The 16,992-nt window shown below is 52.3% G+C and overlaps 1 protein-coding gene across 1 annotated transcript; it reads left to right on the top strand.

Annotated features, from left to right (window-relative positions):
- The first annotated feature begins 56 nt into the window (after positions 1-56).
- On the top strand, positions 57-15,331 carry POLR1E (RNA polymerase I subunit E). The gene is made up of 12 exons (XM_065046596.1): positions 57-221; positions 301-404; positions 2,655-2,731; positions 4,864-4,949; positions 5,657-5,712; positions 6,094-6,238; positions 7,830-7,937; positions 8,385-8,481; positions 9,200-9,333; positions 10,478-10,559; positions 12,733-12,864; positions 14,945-15,331. The coding sequence occupies exons 1-12, from the start codon at positions 89-91 to the stop codon at positions 15,102-15,104; spliced, it is 1,314 nt and encodes a 437-aa protein (XP_064902668.1). The 5' UTR covers positions 57-88; the 3' UTR covers positions 15,105-15,331.
- Positions 15,332-16,992: the final 1,661 nt, after the last annotated feature.

The raw sequence follows: 16,992 nt of genomic DNA, 5'->3' as shown, positions 1-16,992 counted from the left end.
TATAAGCAGCGGCTCCGCCTCCTCCCGCACGCAGCAATAAGCACGGCCGTGATTGGGCGCGTTTCTCTTCCCTCAGGCGTGGCGGTGCATGGCGCCGGCTCGGCCGGGCAGCGCGGCGGAGGAGGGAGCCGCCGGAGCCGCGGAGCCGGGCGCTCCCGCCATGGCCACCGCCACCTGGCGCTACCGCGGGGACCCCGGTGCGGAGCAGCCGGCAGCGCTGGGTGAGCCGGGGCCGGGGCCGGGGCGGGCGGGGGCCCGGGCGGGCCGCGGCCGCGCTGACGCCTTTCCCCCGCCTTGCAGCGCAGTTCTCCAACGGCAGGCTGCAGCGGGCCGAGGCCATGCGGTTCACCGTCTACCGGAACGCGAGCAGCGCGCATCCCCGGAAGAAGCACCAGCGGATCCTGGTAAGGCCCGGGCTGTCGCCGCATGCGGTCCCGGGGCGCTGGGAGGCGGCAGCGCGGCGGGACGGGGCTGCGGCCGAGCCGGTGGTACCGGGAAGTCGGCAAAAGCCCCCTCAACGCCGTTTGGAAAGCGCACACAAGCAGCACTCCCGTGCGGCGCGCTGGGCGCCCGGAGGGTCGCTCCTCCCGCCGAGCGTGCCCGTGATTCGCACTTCTCGTACTCGTCACACGTACCAGCCGCGTTTGCATTCGTGTGTGCCGCTGCTGAGCGCATTGCACGTAAATTACTCGCACGGCCCGCGCCCTGCCCAGCTCCGGCTTTGCGCCCGAGGGTCTCGTCGGGGTCCCTGGTGCCCCCAGCGCCGCTCCTGTCCCGGTTTCCTGGCGTGTGCTGGGCTGCGTGCCGCTGCCCGGCCACGGTCACACGGCTCGCTCCTCATCCCGTGGAGCGTCCCGCTCGTCCGGCGCGCAGACCGAGGACGTCGCGCTGTGCCTCCCGTCCGCTCTCACAGGGCTGCTGTTGCTCTCTTAGGTTCTGTTACATTAGGCCTGCTCTTGTTAGATTAGGCCTAGGGGTGTCTGAAGTGTTTTTATTCCTGTTATCACTGGGGCCACACAGTACCTCCTGCCTCGGGGAGCAGTGGGTGTTCTTCGTGTTTTCCCTCATGTCTGCGCTCGTGGCAGCTCCTGCGGGTGGGGTGGAAGCTTCTGTCACCTCACAGTCCCTGTGTTCCTGCCTCGGGGACAGCGCTGTCCCTCTCCTGCCTGCTGCCACGCTCCAGCTCTTACCCTGTAGTGAGCAAGACTCGGAAACTCTGCATGGAGCTTTGCTTTCTAGCAGACTTTTATAAAAGCAGTCGAGTTTAGCCCAGTCTGTGTGAGGGAGAGAGCCGTTTCCCAAATTTCACGGAACCTCTGGGATTTTAGAGTAAGTTCTCATTCTCATAGCGGCTTCCACCGCGATAGCAGCGAATGACGGGAGGCGGCAGAGCAGGGCGGCGCGTGGAGCCGCGCCGGGGGGGCAGGCCGTCTCCGCTGGGGCTGCGCGTCGCAGGCTGGCTCTGGGAGCAGAAATGAACGTGCGTAGTGCAATATGGGACACTTTGATTAAAGATTTTGAGAGTGATGTGGGAGTAACTTTTCCGTCAGTACTGGAGATGTGCTTGTTTGAAAGATTTTGGTTGATACATGATGGTGTATTCCCAGGCAAAGGATGGTTTACCGAAGTTGTGTGTGTTGATGATGTATTTTAGTAACCTAAAGAGAAATAATGAAAATTAAAAGCTGTTACTTAACAGCTGGTCAGGTCCATTTGGTCACAAAATCTGACATGTTATGTTTACACAGTGAACACACTGAAATATTTGCTGAAGGGATTTTTTTGTTGTTGTTAATTTGCATTATAAGGAGATTTCTGTTTCTTTTGGTAGAGAACCAAGCTTAAAGTCAGAAGGTGCTTTCTGCTGCCATTGTTAAGTTTTACAGCTGCTTATGTGCACAACTCACTTAATGAATGAATGGCTTTTTAGCTAAAATCCTCAGGGGAAATTCGGCACGACACAGTAGAGACACAAACATTTTGAAATGCATTTAGGTGGTTGAGACGTTCCTGGTAGGGCTCTTTGTGTCTTTTTTGAGTCAGTGAATTGCAATCACTTGACAGTACTAGAGCTTTAAATGGATCATTTAAAATTACATTTTAAAGCAGGTTCCTTCACTTGTGGTGTTGTCTGTCCAATGTCCTTTTGCCCAGGCTGAGATCTGTGAGGTCTGTCCTGGCTGGAAGCTCAGAAAAGCTTTGAGCAACGGTGTTAAGGGCCCTAAACCGTTTGAAGTAGTGTCTTGATTGAGTGGTGGAGAGGCTGGATCTCTGCACTAGTGACTGCGAGTAAACCCAGCTTCTTCACAAACTGTTGCTGCTGGATCGTGGTGCGGTGGTCAGCTCACTGAGGCATTTTAACTGTGGTGAAGCTCAGGTTTGTTACACTGAGGAGCTCTGAATTATGAATTATTGCTTTGCAACAGTCCCTCATCTTCTGCCCCAGTGAATCTGAGGTAGAATTAAATATCATGTCTATTAAAGATTTTGACCTAATGCACAATGTACAAAAAAACGAGCGAAGTGAAGTTTGGCTGTGTGTGTTTAGTGTCCGATGCCTGGGAATACAGAGCTTTGTGGCACCAGGGAAAAAAGCAGATGAAGAGAAGGTTTTTCACAGCCCTGTATTGAAGTAATTTTTCTTTGTTTTTCAGGTATCGGAAAGCGAAAGGCTTTCTTACGTGGGGAATAACTTCGACAGCGTAGTTAAGAAGTATAACTCCCTGTGCAGGTATGGCTTGCTGGCAAAATGGGGCAAGAATGTGGAGGTGGAAGCGGAGGAATTGCTCAGATATCAACAGAGTTCCTGGAAGTCTTTCCTAGAGCTGTCTCAGAAGTTCCCACTGAGACTCTGGTTTGAATCAAGAGCATTTTGACAGGACACTCCAGCTCCACTGTTTGCGAGTGTTACATCCCTTTGGACATTGGTGTTACAGACAAATAGAGTGTATTTGAAGAAGTCTTGTGAAGGAAAGGCCAAGCTGATGATGTGATGTAGCTGAAACCTAGGAATAGCAGCTTTGTTATTAAAAAACTAAGAAATTAAGATTAGGGAATCTCCAAGTTTGTCTTCTGCTGCCCAGGAAACCGCTGAGCCATTAATCACAATTTAGCTTCAGGGCCACAGCATGACACTGTAAATTTGTGATCTGTCTGTGCTGCATGCTGTAAAAGGAAGGGTTGGTGAGCTCACCAGCCTTCGCGTGCCCTGATTTAAGAACGTGATCTTTGTAGCGCTGGGGCAGATCCCACTGGCCTAATAAGAAATGTTCTGTATCTGAAAGCTTTCTCCTCTAATAGGAAAACCACCAAATAGGTGGGGAACCAATGTGAAATACTCTTGCATTGTTGCAACCAAAGGTGTTTATTTTCTCCTTTGATGCTTTTCACTGCTTGTAGCAGAGTACACAGCACTGAAACGCACATAATGTGGATGCCAGTATTCTGCTTGATTAGCAGCAGTTGAACATGAGCCAGCGTGTGTCCAGGTGGCCAAGAGGCCACAGGATCCTGGCTGGTACCAGCACTGGGGTGGCCAGCAGGCCCAGGGCAGTGACCGTCCCTGTGCTGGGACCTGGGGAGGACAAACCGCCAATCCTGGGGCAGTTCTGGGCTCCTCACGCCAAGAAAGAGCTTGAGGTGCTGGAGTGAGTGGAGAGAAGGGAACGGAGCTGGTGAGGGGCTGGAGCACAAGTGTGATGGAGCGGCTGAGGGACCTGGGGGTTCAGCTGGAGAACAGGAGCTGAGGGGAGACCTTCTGATCTCTGAACTGCCTGAAAGGAGCTTGGAGCCAGGGGGGTCGGGCTCTGCTCCCCAGGAACAAGCGCCAGGAGCAGAGGAAACGGCCTCAAGTTGCCCAGGGGAGGTTGAGGTTGGATGTGGGAACAATTTCTTCCCCAAAGGGCTGTGGGGCATTGAACAGGCTGCCCAGGGCAGTGCTGGAGTCACCAGCCCTGGAGGGCTGGACAGACGGACATGAGGTTCTCAGGACACGGGGCAGGGACAGGGGTGGTGGAACGGGTGGACTCAATGATCTTGAGGGGCTTTTCCAACCCAAATGATTCTGTGATTCTCACTGTGCTCAGGCAGCTCCTCTGAGAACAGCTGAATAGCGAGTGTCCGTCTTGCTGCAGCAGTCAGGCTGTTGTGCAGGTGGGTTTTGTCTTCAGAAAGTGTGTCCTGAGTTTTAGGATTCTACATCATGGCCGGAGCAAGTTCAGGCACCAGTCAGGAGGGGTCGCAAGGCGTGAACTCTTGTGGCGGATAGAAACTGGTGCGGCTGGTGCGCTGATCAGCTTCAGGCGAGGGGGCTCAGCGGACATGGTGAGGAGCAGCACAAACCATTTGGGCTTCCCCTCTGAAATGTGGCATTGAAAGGGATTTACCTTAGAGCAGTTATCCTGTTTTAGAGACAATGGAGTCACATTTCTGAGACGCTCTGAGGGCTTAAAGTGACTTGTACTAAGCAGAGAACTGGCCACAGGGAACCAAAGTGTTAAAAACACAGGAAGGTGCATAGGAGCACCAAGAAGAGCTGGACACATCAAAAAGGACAAAAGCATCGCAGGTAGCGCTGTGTCACCTGGACTTGGTCTGTGCATTTCGGAGCTAATTTAGTTGTCTTCAGACATATACATTTACTTAGAGCAACAAGTCTTTATGTATACACACACATACACATGTGTGTGCCTTTGGAGGTAACTTGTTTTATTTTGTCGTCCCAGATGTGCTTGGAAAACTTGTATTTGCAAGGCAGACGAAGTGGCAGGGGATGGGAAGTACACATGGCCCTGCACCATGTATTTTAAAACATCAGTGTTGCTGGACTGCTTCTTGCTAATCACCTGTCCCTGTTCTTCCCAGGTATTTTGTGGGTGTGTTAGACAAGGACTCTGGGCAGATGGATGTCTATAATGCTGAAATATTCAACATGCAGCCCTTGCTGTCAGGTAGGAGGGTCCTGTGTTTAACCCCAGTGCCAGGCTGCGGTGTGCTGGACCTGTCTGTGCCCTCAGCTATCAGCTGCCTGGTTCCTGACGACAGTGCTCTCCTGTCTCCTGGCTGCTCGCTCTTCCTCATTTCTGCCTTCTTCCCTCAGCTCAGAGGAAGGAGGATACGTTACATTTTTCCTTATAAGGCACCGCATGATGTGAAAAACAGAGAAGGAAGCAGTATCACACCTGAAGTTTTGGTGAAATGTTGGGTGGAGGTGAAGCAGAGAGTGTTCGGGGTGGGAGGGTGGAAGTGCTGGACTCAGTAACAAAGCTGTCACTGCTCAGAGTAAGTGCAGCCTTGTCAAGTGTGCTTTGCTGAGAGAGCCCTGGAAGCTGTCAGGTCAAGGGGCTGGATCACTGAAAACAGAACAGCTTTTCTCCAGCAGAATTGCGTTTTATTACTGAACCCAAGGAATAAGGTGTTTTGGGAGGTCATTCTTCCCCTGTGCAGCAGGACATGGGTATTGCTGCAATCCTTTCCTTTTTTTCTTCTAGGTACGTAACGTCTTGTTCAATGTTCTTTAGTTGACAAACTCATATGGAGTAGATCTTGAGGTGTCGTGCCAAGTCTTTCAGTAATGGATTAGAGCTAAAGGGGTACCGAATCAGTGTGCTTTCCAGGCTGCTGCGAGCCAAGCATAATAACCTCTGTTCTTTTATAGGTAACGTAATGCCTGATGACACAAAGGATTACCAGAATAAATCCTACAGGGAGAAGGTAAAGCTGAAACCCCACATCATATTCTGCTGTCGTTATCCAGCTGACAGTGGCAGATGATACTTGTCTGAGACTGTGATGTTTGCTTTACTGCAGAGTAAACCTGTGCAGGTTCAGTGCTCTCTCTGTTCCTTGTGAGACAGCGCATTGTTAGTGCCTAAATTGGCAGTCCATTCATAATTATTTTAGACTTGATTACAGTCCTGGTTACTTCCTGTCCCCTCGCAGATCAGTGTGTGTTGTATGGTTGTGCGTGCTGAAAAGTTTTAAGTTTTCTTAGTGAATGTGGAGGTGGAACAAGCGGTGGTTAGCTGAGTTCTCCTCTTAGTTGCAAAGTGTCTTCGGTTTAGCAGTGTTTCAGTTTGCGTCTCCCTTGCACAGATGGATTTGTGCATCGAGGCCTTTGGTACCAGCAAGCAGAAGCGAGCACTGAACTCTCGGCGGATGAATGCAGTGGGCAATGACGTTGTGAATACGGCTGTGACAAAAGCAGCAGCAAATGTTATAGAGGCAAAGGGAGTAACAGGTAAGAATACTGTCTGGGGTGTTAATGAAGGCAACCAGAAGTACCTTTTTCTGTCTGTTCCTTGTCAAATGTGGTGGGAAGAAGAAAGGAGTTTTCTTGGAGTGACCAGGGAAGCAGCTGGACTAGCAGCTGAGACCAGCACACGTGGAAGAACTTGCAGATCTTTCTGGTGGAAAAGGAGCTGCTTTCTCTGATTCTGTGAGACAGTGTGGGAGTTGCCTGAATGACAGGAGGTCCCTGTGACATCAGTGTCCGTCCCTGCCCATTGTTGGGAGCTCTTCTGGGAGTCCCTGGATATGGGATTACTGGGATAAAGGCTGTAAATGCACCTCGTCTGAACTGGGATGCTGAGTGTTCATCAGGGTGAACTGTGTCCTGGCTTCACAGTGGCATGTCTGGAAAATGGCCAGTGACCTGAGCCAGGTCGCAGCCCCCTCGGGTGTCATCCCAGCGCTGCTGTGGCTGTGCTGAATTAGGTTGTCCGTTGTGTGCCACCCTCCTGCGCCCTGCCCTGACCAAGAACGAGAAATGATGGAGGAGTCATGGCAGGGCAACAAGAATGGGCGATGCCTGGAGCACACGGCTAACATGGAGAGGCAGACAGCCCCGGGCTTTGTTCCACAGGCAAAGAGGAGGCCATGGGGGATCTAACAGCAGCCCCCAGCTACCTAAAGGGCAGTCGGAGCAAAACCCTGCTCAGCAGTGCCAACAACGGTCAGCAGCTCAGCCTGAAGTGGTCCTGGGACCTTGGGAGGTCCAGGTGGGCGGCTGGGGGAACCTTCTTGCCTTGGAGAGCGGTGCAGCCCTGGGACAGGTCACACAGAGGTGTGGAGTCACCAGCCGTGGTTTCCAGGCCCTGGCAGGACAAAGCCAGGGCTGCCCTGGTCTGCTGGTGTAGACTGTGCTGCTCTGAGCAGGAGGTTGGACAGAGGAGCTGAGCTCCTCTCCACTGGCATGTCTGGGATTCTGCCATTCATTGGTATGAACAAGAGACACATCTGTTGATTATAGAACCCATCACCTCTCGTCCCTTGTGTTCCATGTTGGATATTGACCTGTGCTCTCAGAGCTGCTGTACCAAATGGATGCCCAACAGAACCCGGTGTGCTAAAACCACACTGTGCCCGCCCTGCAGGCGGGAGGTGCAGCAGCCGGTTTCTCTCGCTGCTCTTCTTTCCTAGAGTTTTCTCTAGTCTGGAGTGGCTTTTCTGAATTTTGAGGAGCAGAAAGTTCTTGGTAGAAGTGATGGCACCAGTCTAAAACCAGCATGCTGAGTACATAGCGGGCATGTGAGAAGCTCTCAGCCTTTCTGTGCCTCCTGGAATGCTTCGTGTACCATCAACACCTACATGTGGCCGTAACAAAGGAAAACTGGGAAGAGCTGTAGACTTCTCCTCACTACTGTCCTAAGTGAGGTAAACTGAAATGGAGTTTTAAACATTTGAAACTCCAGCTGTGACTAAACCAGCATTGACCCAAGAACCACTATTGAGGAGACTTGTGTTTAAAGGAAGGGTTTACGTTGGGGTCATGTTCTCTGTTTTTGTTTGCATGGTCCAAATACTCTTTTTTTTCTGCTTTCTATCCAAAGCTTTGATCCAGGATGTGGCCCAAGATGAGGAACAGAACATCTCCATCTTCCTCCCACCGTGTAATGAAGATGCTGACAAACCAGAAAACGTTTACAAGTTTGAGGACAGTATCTTTTTCTGTGGCAGAGTGGTTTACCACACGTGTAAGCCTCAGTGGCAGTGGTCTGGCACGTGGGAGTGGGTGCTGCTGGGGGTGAATGAGCCGAGCCTTCTCTCACAGCCGAGAGCAGAGATCTGCTGTGGGGAGATTTGTGGGCCTGCAAGTGCTGTGTCCTGCCTCTTCCCTACAGAGAGCCAGATGCTGTGCCTCCCTGTTGGCAGCAGTTCGACCGGGAACAGTAGTGAGGTCAGACGTGCAGAAGAAATGACTTGTGGTCTCTTCAGAGACATTTTTTATTGGCCAGCTTCCGTGTCCTGTCATTGCATCCTCCTGTTTGTAATTTCACTCCCTCCTTCCCTGCTAGAGCAAGAGCAGATAGAGCTTATCTCACTGCAGGTTGTTCAGACCAGAAGGGAGAACAAAGGCACACTTGTTTTCTTTAAAATCCTTTCAGTTCTGTCCCCTGCAGAGTATAAAGCATTGGAGGTTCCAGCAGCAGTCTTTGTTAACATCACTCAGGAAGAAATCACTAAGAAGACAGAAGATAAAAGGTAATACTGCTGCAAATAGCCTTGCAATAATTGAGACGAGCCCCAATAAACTCTAGTTTCCCTAGAGGGGCGTGACAGCTGCGGCCACCGGTTCACTGTACCCAGGCGCATCTTCTGGGTGCAGGGGGAGGACGTTTGATCCAGGCACAGCTGAGCAATGCCCATTGTGGGGAATGCGGGGTATAGTTTTACAGGTGAGGAAGTTGTGTGCACAGCAGCGTGGCTGCCCTTTGGGGAACTGACTGTGGAGGAGGACAGTGGAGAAATCCAGAGCGGGGTCTGAAGGCAGGTCTGGCAGATGGGCCACAGAACTGTGCTGAGTGTGATGTGATCTGTCTTGCTGGGGGTTGCCGTGGCTCGGCAGCTGATGTGGATGCACACTTAGAGCTATTAAGCCATTGTGCTGAAGGGCTGAAATGAGCAGGAAAGCGCAGACAGCACCTCACTGCTGTGCTCTCTGTGCCGAAGTAGAAGCGTGTCTGTGTGCCACATGGAGAGCCTGCAGTTCCTGCGGCGCAGGGACCTTCCTAGTGGCTGCACGCTGGTGGGCAGGAGCTGGCTGGGCACGGTGGGCACTGACAGGAAAGCGTGCTCATCCTTCGTAGGTGTGCACGGAACTCCTCTCAGACAGCTGAGCAGTGAAGTTACGGGTTTGTCCTCCTGACAATGTAAGCTGGTTCCTGGTTCTTTGAGGCTCATTCTCCCCTCTCTCCTTCAGCCATTGCTCCTTTGTTTTAGAGGAGCTGAAGTTCTTGCCTGCCAATGAGGAGAGCAGAGATCGCAAAGCCCGATGCCTTTGGTTCCTGGACACCCTTATTAAGTTCAGCCACCTGAAAGTGATCAAGAAGAAGAGTAAGAGTTTTTACTCCTTTGGTTTTAAGCTACCTGCCTGGTTTGTAATTACTGCTGTATCCAGCTGCCCAGAATGAGCTGTGTGATTGAACAGCGAGCTGCAGCAGTTGCTCTTGGCCTGTTTCATGCTGAGGTTGAGGATGTTCGCATTGTTGAGGTTTGACCTGCATCTGCTGGGGCGTGTATGTCTAATCCTTTTCAGTCCCTTCGTAACTGCCACGCAGCAGGATGGCCCCGTGAGATCCTCTGGGTAGGACACCAGGTAGCTTAGATTGGAAAGTTCGGGATTCTTTATTGATAGCTCTGTACTTATAAATGTGTTTTGTATTGTTACACCTTAGTCCTAAGACAAGAGGCTGGAAACTGTCAGCTCTGTCCTGCATCCAGCCTCCATATCGCAGGTGCAAGAGGCACACGCAGTACACAATACATCCTTTGTATCTCTGCTTTTGAGAACGTCTGCATCACCCTTTGCTTATTAGCTCAGTGTGCAGATCACAGTGATCGTATTTCTGCTGTATTCAGAAATTCCTGCTTTTTAAATGGCAGGAACTGCTCTTTTTTGAAAGCACTGCACAAAATGTTTCGGACTTGCCATCTTCCATAGGACTTGTGTATCTGAGTCTCCTGAAAACGTCATTGTTGGCATTTTCAAGGGCGGGGGGGTGGTGGAGGGGGAAATGGCAAACCCGGCTGTAAATATTGCCCTGCATTGCTGGAGACACCAGCGTCACCCTGTAGGACTTAGTCAAGGAGGATGTGGAAATGACTAGTCCTGGTGCTAGTCGGAATTCGTTACTGTGGTTTCAGTTCTAATAATATTTTGTGTCAGGAGCATCTATTAAGAGGCTGGAATCCACCTAAAGAAATAAGTGCATAGGTGCACATGCATGCATTTTAGATTGCGTACTATTGAAGTGGGAGATGTTATTTGTAAAGAAAATAAAGGCTGCTAGGAGTCTCTGAGACCTGAAAAATGGGGGGACTGGAAATCAAGTGACCGGGTTCCTTTTAGATTCTCTGTGTTCTGGGAAGAGGTGATAAATGTTGTCGTAGTAAATGTGCTGTGGTGGTGGCCGGATACAGGCAGTACGAGGAAGAGTACGTGCTCCTCGTTCCTCTGCAAAACCCCTTTCTGTCCTAGATCCAATGGGTCCCGAATGCCCCCACATTATTAGCAAGAAGCTCATGAAGAATTTCACTTCACTGACCTACAACAATGGCAGGTAAGGAGCTGTGTTTGCTTTGACCTTCTGGGGGCAGATGCAACAGAGCTCAGCTCGAAGGGCACGGTGTGGGCGGCAGAGGCAGGGCTAGCACTGTGTGTAGCGGGGGGACTGGAGCTGGCAGTGACGGTGGCAAAGCTGAGAACCTCTGCATAAGGATTAAGGGTCAGACAGATAAAGCGGATGTCATCGTGGGAGTCTGCTACAGGCCACCCAGCCAGGAGGACGACACTGAGTTATTCTTTAAGGAACTAAGTGAAGCCTCCAGATCACTTGCCCTTGTCCTCATGGGGTCTTCAGCTTGCCAGATGTCAACTGGGAATATCACACAGCTGGCACCAACAGGTCCAGAAAGTTCCTAAACCGTCTGGATGATAACTTCTTGGTGCAGGTGCTAAGGGAACTGACCAGGAAAGGTGCCTTCCTAGATTTGGTTCTCACTAACAGAGAGGCTCTCGTGGGAGAAGTGGCAGGTGGTGGCTGCCTTGGCCACAGCGACCACGGAGCAGTCAGGTTTAAAATCTTTGCTAATGGGAGGAAAGCTGCCAGCAAGACCTTAACACTGGATATGAGGAGAACAGACTTCAGGCTGCTCAGATAAATACTTAGTAAGATTCCCTGGGAAGAAGCCTCTGAATGTGCTGGGGCACGTCAGTGATGGTGGTGGAGGAAGGGCAGGCACCAGTCTCTTTGCTCTGCGACAGTGACAGAGCCCAGGGGATGGCAGCAGATGTGCCAGGGAGGGTCAGTGGGACATGAGGAAAAGGTTCTTCACCCAGAGGTGCTGGACACTGAACAGGCTCCCCAGGGAGGTGTCACGGCCCCAACCTGACAGTGTTCAAGAAGAGACTGGACAACGTCCCCAGACACACGGGGTGGCCTGCGGGGTGTCCTGTGCAGGGACAGCAGTTGGACTCTATGATCCTGTGGGTCCTTCCAGCTCAGGACATTCTATGATTATGTGATTATCAGGAAAGCTACCAAAGTGGCAGATAGCAGTAGCTTCTCCTTCATACCCATGACCCGGCAGGCACCGGGTTGTGGCTGGTGATCCTTTTCAGACAGTGTAGGTGTAAGGTGTGACTGGGGGAAGCAGGTTCATGTGTGCAAAAGCGTGTCTGCACCTGCAGTCTTAGCTAGTCTGACCCAGGGGGTGCCCATCCATCTGTCTGGCTGTTTCTGGGCGCAGGATGGCAAAACGAGTGCTTGCTGTGCAGACGGCTCCCGGCCGCGCAGCTGAACGGCAGCTCTCTGCACGTGCATTTCCACTGTGAACCAGAAGCTGGCAGACGGATGTGTCAGCTCTTCACCGTCCCGGGGCGGGTCAGGACAGGTAGTGCAGTGGCTAAACAGCGGTGCTTTTTTCGTGCTTGCATAGTTCAGTTATCATAACAGGGGTACTTTTACATGACCCTCGCCATTGAAACCTAGAGAGCCAAAACTGCATGAAGGATGCCCCTGAGAAGTAAGCAGTTATAAACCTGGATAAACGTTTTCAGCAATCCTGTTGACTGGAAGTACTAAAACACAGGGAAGAGTGAAGAGTATCCATGCTCATGCCACAGTGCTGTCCTCATGCAGGGGCAGCCAGCAGCCTCTGCCAAGAAGGGAGGTAAAGCCGACACTCAGCCGTCGCACAGCTGCACTGTGCTGTTGATCTTACAGGAGCGGACAATTTGATTTAGGAGCAGAGAATTTGATTTCAAATGGGCCATTTTTTGTCTGAAGGCTCAAACAGGTGAGAGCAGCCAGGCCCCAGAGGATTGTCAGCCAGGGATCTGCGTTGTGTGGATTGTGTGTCTGAGCTGCCGTTAGTAGTTACAATTAATGCCCTCTGCACAGCTTCCCCTTGCTTTTCTTTTCCGAGAGACCAGCCTGCCAAAGAGACCGAAGTGCCGTTAGCTGGTGACTTAGTCAGGGCTGCACAGTGAACCACAAGCCCAGACTGGGCTTGCACTTCTGAACAGAAACAGGGCAGGCAGACATGGGCTGCGAGGACAAGCCCGTTAGGCCCCTCTGATCAGAGGTCTGCACTGCTTCGAGCTCTTCTTTGGTGTCTAGGAGGAGCCAGTCGTGTCTAACCGGGGCTCCAGCTCTGTCTGTACCTCATGGGGGTTGTGTTTTGGGTTTGCTGACGCTCCACATCTCACGTGTTCTCCCTCTTGCCATGCAGTGTCCAGAATTTAGTCTCTGCATCAATGAAGGCTAAAATCACAGCGTATGTCATTGCGCTGGCTCTGCACATCAACAACTTCCAAACGGACCTCACCGTCCTGCAGAATGACCTGAAGCTCCAAGAGAGCAGGTGAGTCCTTGTGTTTGTTCATTCCTGCCCAGATGTGCTGCGATCCTCCGACAGCCCTGGCGAGAGCTCTGGAGCTTCTCTGCCACCAGCTTCTCAGAGGTTTTTTCTAAGCCCTGGTGCTCATAAAGGAGGCTGGTTATGTGTCTCAAACTTTGCAAGGGTGCTTATTGCAAAGATGTCCTCAGGTGCATGAAGAGGCTCTTCAGCTATTCTGCAGGCAAAGGAACGGAGGCTGGCAGCTCCAAAATGTCCAGCTGGGGCAGGTTGCAGGACAGAACCCATCCCCTGCCTCCAGCTCTGCTTCTGGCCTGACAAGCCACGTCCTCTGTGCACCTTCTTGCTGCAGAGCTCCAGTCCCCATTGGGTACCAGCTGGGGTGTAACTGCAGGAAAATGAGAAATGGGGGATTTTTTTCCTCACAGTCACACTGTGCACATGTCGTTGGTGTTTACATGGAGGAATCCCGGGCCCCTGAAATGTACCTTCTCTGGGCTCGGCGCTGAGACTGTTTTTGTGTGTGAAATACTGACAGGCTTGGGGACCTTCCTGCAGAGCATCACGAGGAGGGGCTGTGGGCAGAACTGCTGGCTGTGGCGTTTGAAACAAGGGTTTGCCAAATCAGTGTTAGCGAAAGTGAACAGGTAGAAAACAGCTTGCAGAGGAAGTGTCAGGCCAAACAACTCCTGCTTTGGCTTCCGTGGCAGTTGCCCCCTAGACTGTTGATCTTCCGTGGAAGAACACACGTGTGAGATGGATCTGCTGCCAGCTGCAAGCCCCGCGCCTCCCAGCAGGTGTCAGCCGGAGCCGCTGCCCGCTGCTCTGCCTGTGCGTCCTTCTGAACTGATGGGAACCGCTCACCCTGTGCCTCTGGCCCTGCACAGTCAATCCGAACTGAGCTGAACTGCTCACCCGGGCTGCTGTGCAGCTAATGGTGACACCAGGGGCACGTGCTTCCAAATTCAGTCTTGTTGGTCCCTCTCGGGAATGCTTAGAGCTCGTGTGGAGCTGTGCGGGGATACAAACCTCACTGCTGCTGTGGAAGTCCCTGTGGACTGTCCAGGGGGTCCTGTCAGTAACAGGAGTTATCACGGCCCCTAGTCACCTCTTGGTTTTGCAAGCTCCCTAGTTGGCCTTGATGCAATTACTTGTGGTTTTCCCCCAGTCATGCTCTTTATTCCTTGGTGGGTAGAAGTGGGTTTAACAGCAGTGTTTGCTGTTGGCTTCCATTACTCTTTTTTTTTTTTGGGGGGGGGAATATAAACTTTTTAAGGTTTTCACAATTGATGCTCAGGTTTTGTTGTTAATGACTGTATTGGAGCTGGGAACACGGTGCAGATGCTGTTGGGAAAAGGGTGGAGGAGTCTGGGACCTGTAAAAAACAAGGAGACACACACCCGATGGGACGGTCCTTGCCTGGAGCGGGAGGTTTGACTGGAGAGCCCTTCCCGGCTGACCCTGTTTGTATTCCGACAATAACGAAGTCAGCTGGGAGGATCCTGGGGCTTGTGTGTTCCAGGACACCTGTTTTCCCGTGGGCTTCCCCCCTGCACTTTGCTCACTCTGACAAACCCTCACGTGTGTTCTTGCCTGAGCTCTTCACACTGCGCATCTCAGCCAGACCTCTCTTCTTACAGCTGAAGATGCAGAATTTCAGTGGCTAAAAGGAGGTGTTCCTCCTGTACGGCGTGCAGTTCACCGTACCACGTGTGGGAGAGGAGTGTACTGGGATGCAGCCAGCAGCAGCCGCTGAACTGAAATTGTGCCTGTTCTCTTCGCAGGGAAGAGGAGAGCAGCATTATTTGTTCTCAGCTGGGCATTGTGCGAGGCAGTGGGTTTGTAATGCTCTCCAGGGTGGTGGTGACGGCTCAGGGCATTCCAGCCTCCCAGGAAGGCTCCACCTCGTAGTCTTTGGCTGCTTCCAGCTTCTCCCTCCGTGGTGCCCCTGAGCTGCAGAGAACACGTCCTGCTCGCTGCTGCTCCGGCTCCTCCCTGAGGGAAGAGGCTGCTGATATTTCGTGTGGTGTCGCGGTACGGGAGATCAGTGCGCCCCGCTGACACGGTGCTCTCTGCTGTGTTCCAGGATGATGGACATCGCAAAGGCCATGCGGTTGAAGATCTCCAAGGCAAAGGGGCTGCCGGGACTGGGGGATGATCATAACCACAAGCTGGGCACGCTCTCTCTCCCCTTGCCGGTGCAGAAGGCGTCAGTGAGCCAGCGGAAGCGCAAGAAAATGAACTGAAGCTCCGGGAGGTGCGAGCGGGGCAGAGCGGTTCCTTCCTCAGTGCGGTTCTGCACACACAGCACCACGAGGATGTCGGGTCTGGCCACTCAGCATCAGCACCTGGCCCTGCCCAGACCCTGTCGTGAGGCCGGGCTGGAGCAGGCGCTCGCCTCAGTAAGCTGCTGCCTTTTTGTATTTATGCAGGAAAAGCTATAATAAAGCATCTGTCGTTCTTCCTGTCTGCATGAGAGGAGAAGGATGCAGGTTGTTCTGGGGCAAGAGAACATGGTTTGAAGTGGCAGGTCTTCCGCCGTCTGCTGTCTGGTGGGTTCTGGCCGTGACCTGTCAGTCTGTGGCCCATTTTACCACTTTCTCATGTGTGCAGAGTGGAAAGCATAGAAAGAGACAGACTTAGCAAATCCTGACTTAGACACAGTTTTGGCTCTGTGTATGTTTGTTTCTCTGGAGTTTCAGTATAAGAAGAAATGTAAAGATGCAACACAGACGCAGTATTTCTGCCTTTTTCCCTATCCTGGCTTCTTGCCTGAGGAGGGAGGATTCTGCCGACCTGGAGCTGGTGGCTCCCTCAGCCGGGGCAGCTGGTTTGAGTCCACAGCTGTGGGTTCCCTGTGCTCAGGAGAAAGACTCCCGGGCTCATCTCTGCATTTGCACTCCAGTCCTGGACCGCTGGGCTGTGGGTGTCGTATGGGACTTGTGAAAAGTCGAGGGTCACCTCCAGAAGAAAAAGCTTGTTTGAAGCAGGAGCAGCATGTGATGAAGGTGAGATAAAGAGCAGTTTTCTTTTTGAGGAGTCTACTTGAGACAGTAATTAGGGTTTAGTACATCATTTGTGGATTTAAGGGTAGCTCCTTACATGCCTTAATGACCTGCTATTCACAGCTCTCATTAGAAGTGACACAAACATCCAGTTTTCTGGGTAGAAGATAATTAATGCCCTGGGAATTACAGGCTGCAGATAATGGGATGTTTTTGTCACAGATGTTGAGGTTTGAAGGGATATCTGGAGGTGACCTTGTCCAATGCCTCTGTGCAAGCAGGGCTGCCCAGGGCTGCATCCAGATGACTCGGGTATCTCCAGTGAGATAAATCCACAGCCTGTGCCGGCGCTTGGTGACCCTCACAGTGACAAAGGCTTCCCTGCTGTTCAGAGGGGACCTCCTGTGTGTCAGTCTGTGCCTGTGGCCCCTGGTCCTGTCACCGGGCTCATCCCCATGGCACCCTCTGCTCAGGTGTCACAGACATCGGTGACATCTGAGCCTCCTCTGCTCCAGGCTCAGTCCAGCTCAGCCTCTCCTACCCGAGGTGCTCCAGTCCCTCCAGCATCTCTGCAGTGTGTGTCTCTGGTCCCATGGAGCCCAGAACCGGGCCTGGTTCCCCAGGTGTAGCCTTGCTGGTGCTGAGCAGGGGGAAAGATCCCCCTGTACCTGCTGGAGAAGGCCCGGTGCCACCAGACCCCGCTGGTGCTGCTGCGAGGGCACATTCTGGTACGTGTCCAGGTGCGGGGCTGCAGGACTTGGGACCCGTGCTTGGGGAACCTCTGACTTCCCTGGGCTCGTTCTCAGCCCTGCAGCAGAGAATTTGCTCAGGGAGCTGATCTGGCTTAAACCCCTTCCTGTGGTCTGGTTTGGGTTTTTATTATTACTAAGATCAGGTCTGCATGTCAGAGACAGCAGCTCTGTCTTAGACTGGTAAGAAGCACTACCCTGAGATATTAAATTAGTTTATCCTGTTTACATAGTTCTAGCTTATTGCTGTTGTGTTTCAGGTAGATAATAAGGGGCATGGGAAGTGGGGAAGTGGATCATCCTGACAACGCCGTGGGTTCTGGATGAAAAATTACCTCCTGCTGCAAAGCTGCTTCTGTGCGCCCAGGTGGGCAGGGAAG

The sequence above is a fragment of the Columba livia genome, chromosome Z (genome assembly GCF_036013475.1).
Source record: "Columba livia isolate bColLiv1 breed racing homer chromosome Z, bColLiv1.pat.W.v2, whole genome shotgun sequence".
In the NCBI taxonomy this organism is placed as follows: Eukaryota; Metazoa; Chordata; class Aves; order Columbiformes; family Columbidae; genus Columba; species Columba livia.
Note: the sequence above shows the minus strand (reverse complement) of the source record. Positions and strands in the feature narration are given on the sequence as shown.

Excerpts from the sequence above, each read along its gene's own strand:
- POLR1E (XM_065046596.1), top strand. The coding sequence starts at position 89 with ATGGCGCCGGCTCGGCCGGGCAGCGCGGCGGAGGAGGGAGCCGCCGGA. Across the intron at positions 4,950-5,656 it reads CATGCAGCCCTTGCTGTCAG|GTAACGTAATGCCTGATGAC; the intron begins GTAGGAGGGTCC and ends GTTCTTTTATAG. Across the intron at positions 7,938-8,384 it reads CGTTTACAAGTTTGAGGACA|TTCTGTCCCCTGCAGAGTAT; the intron begins GTATCTTTTTCT and ends AAATCCTTTCAG.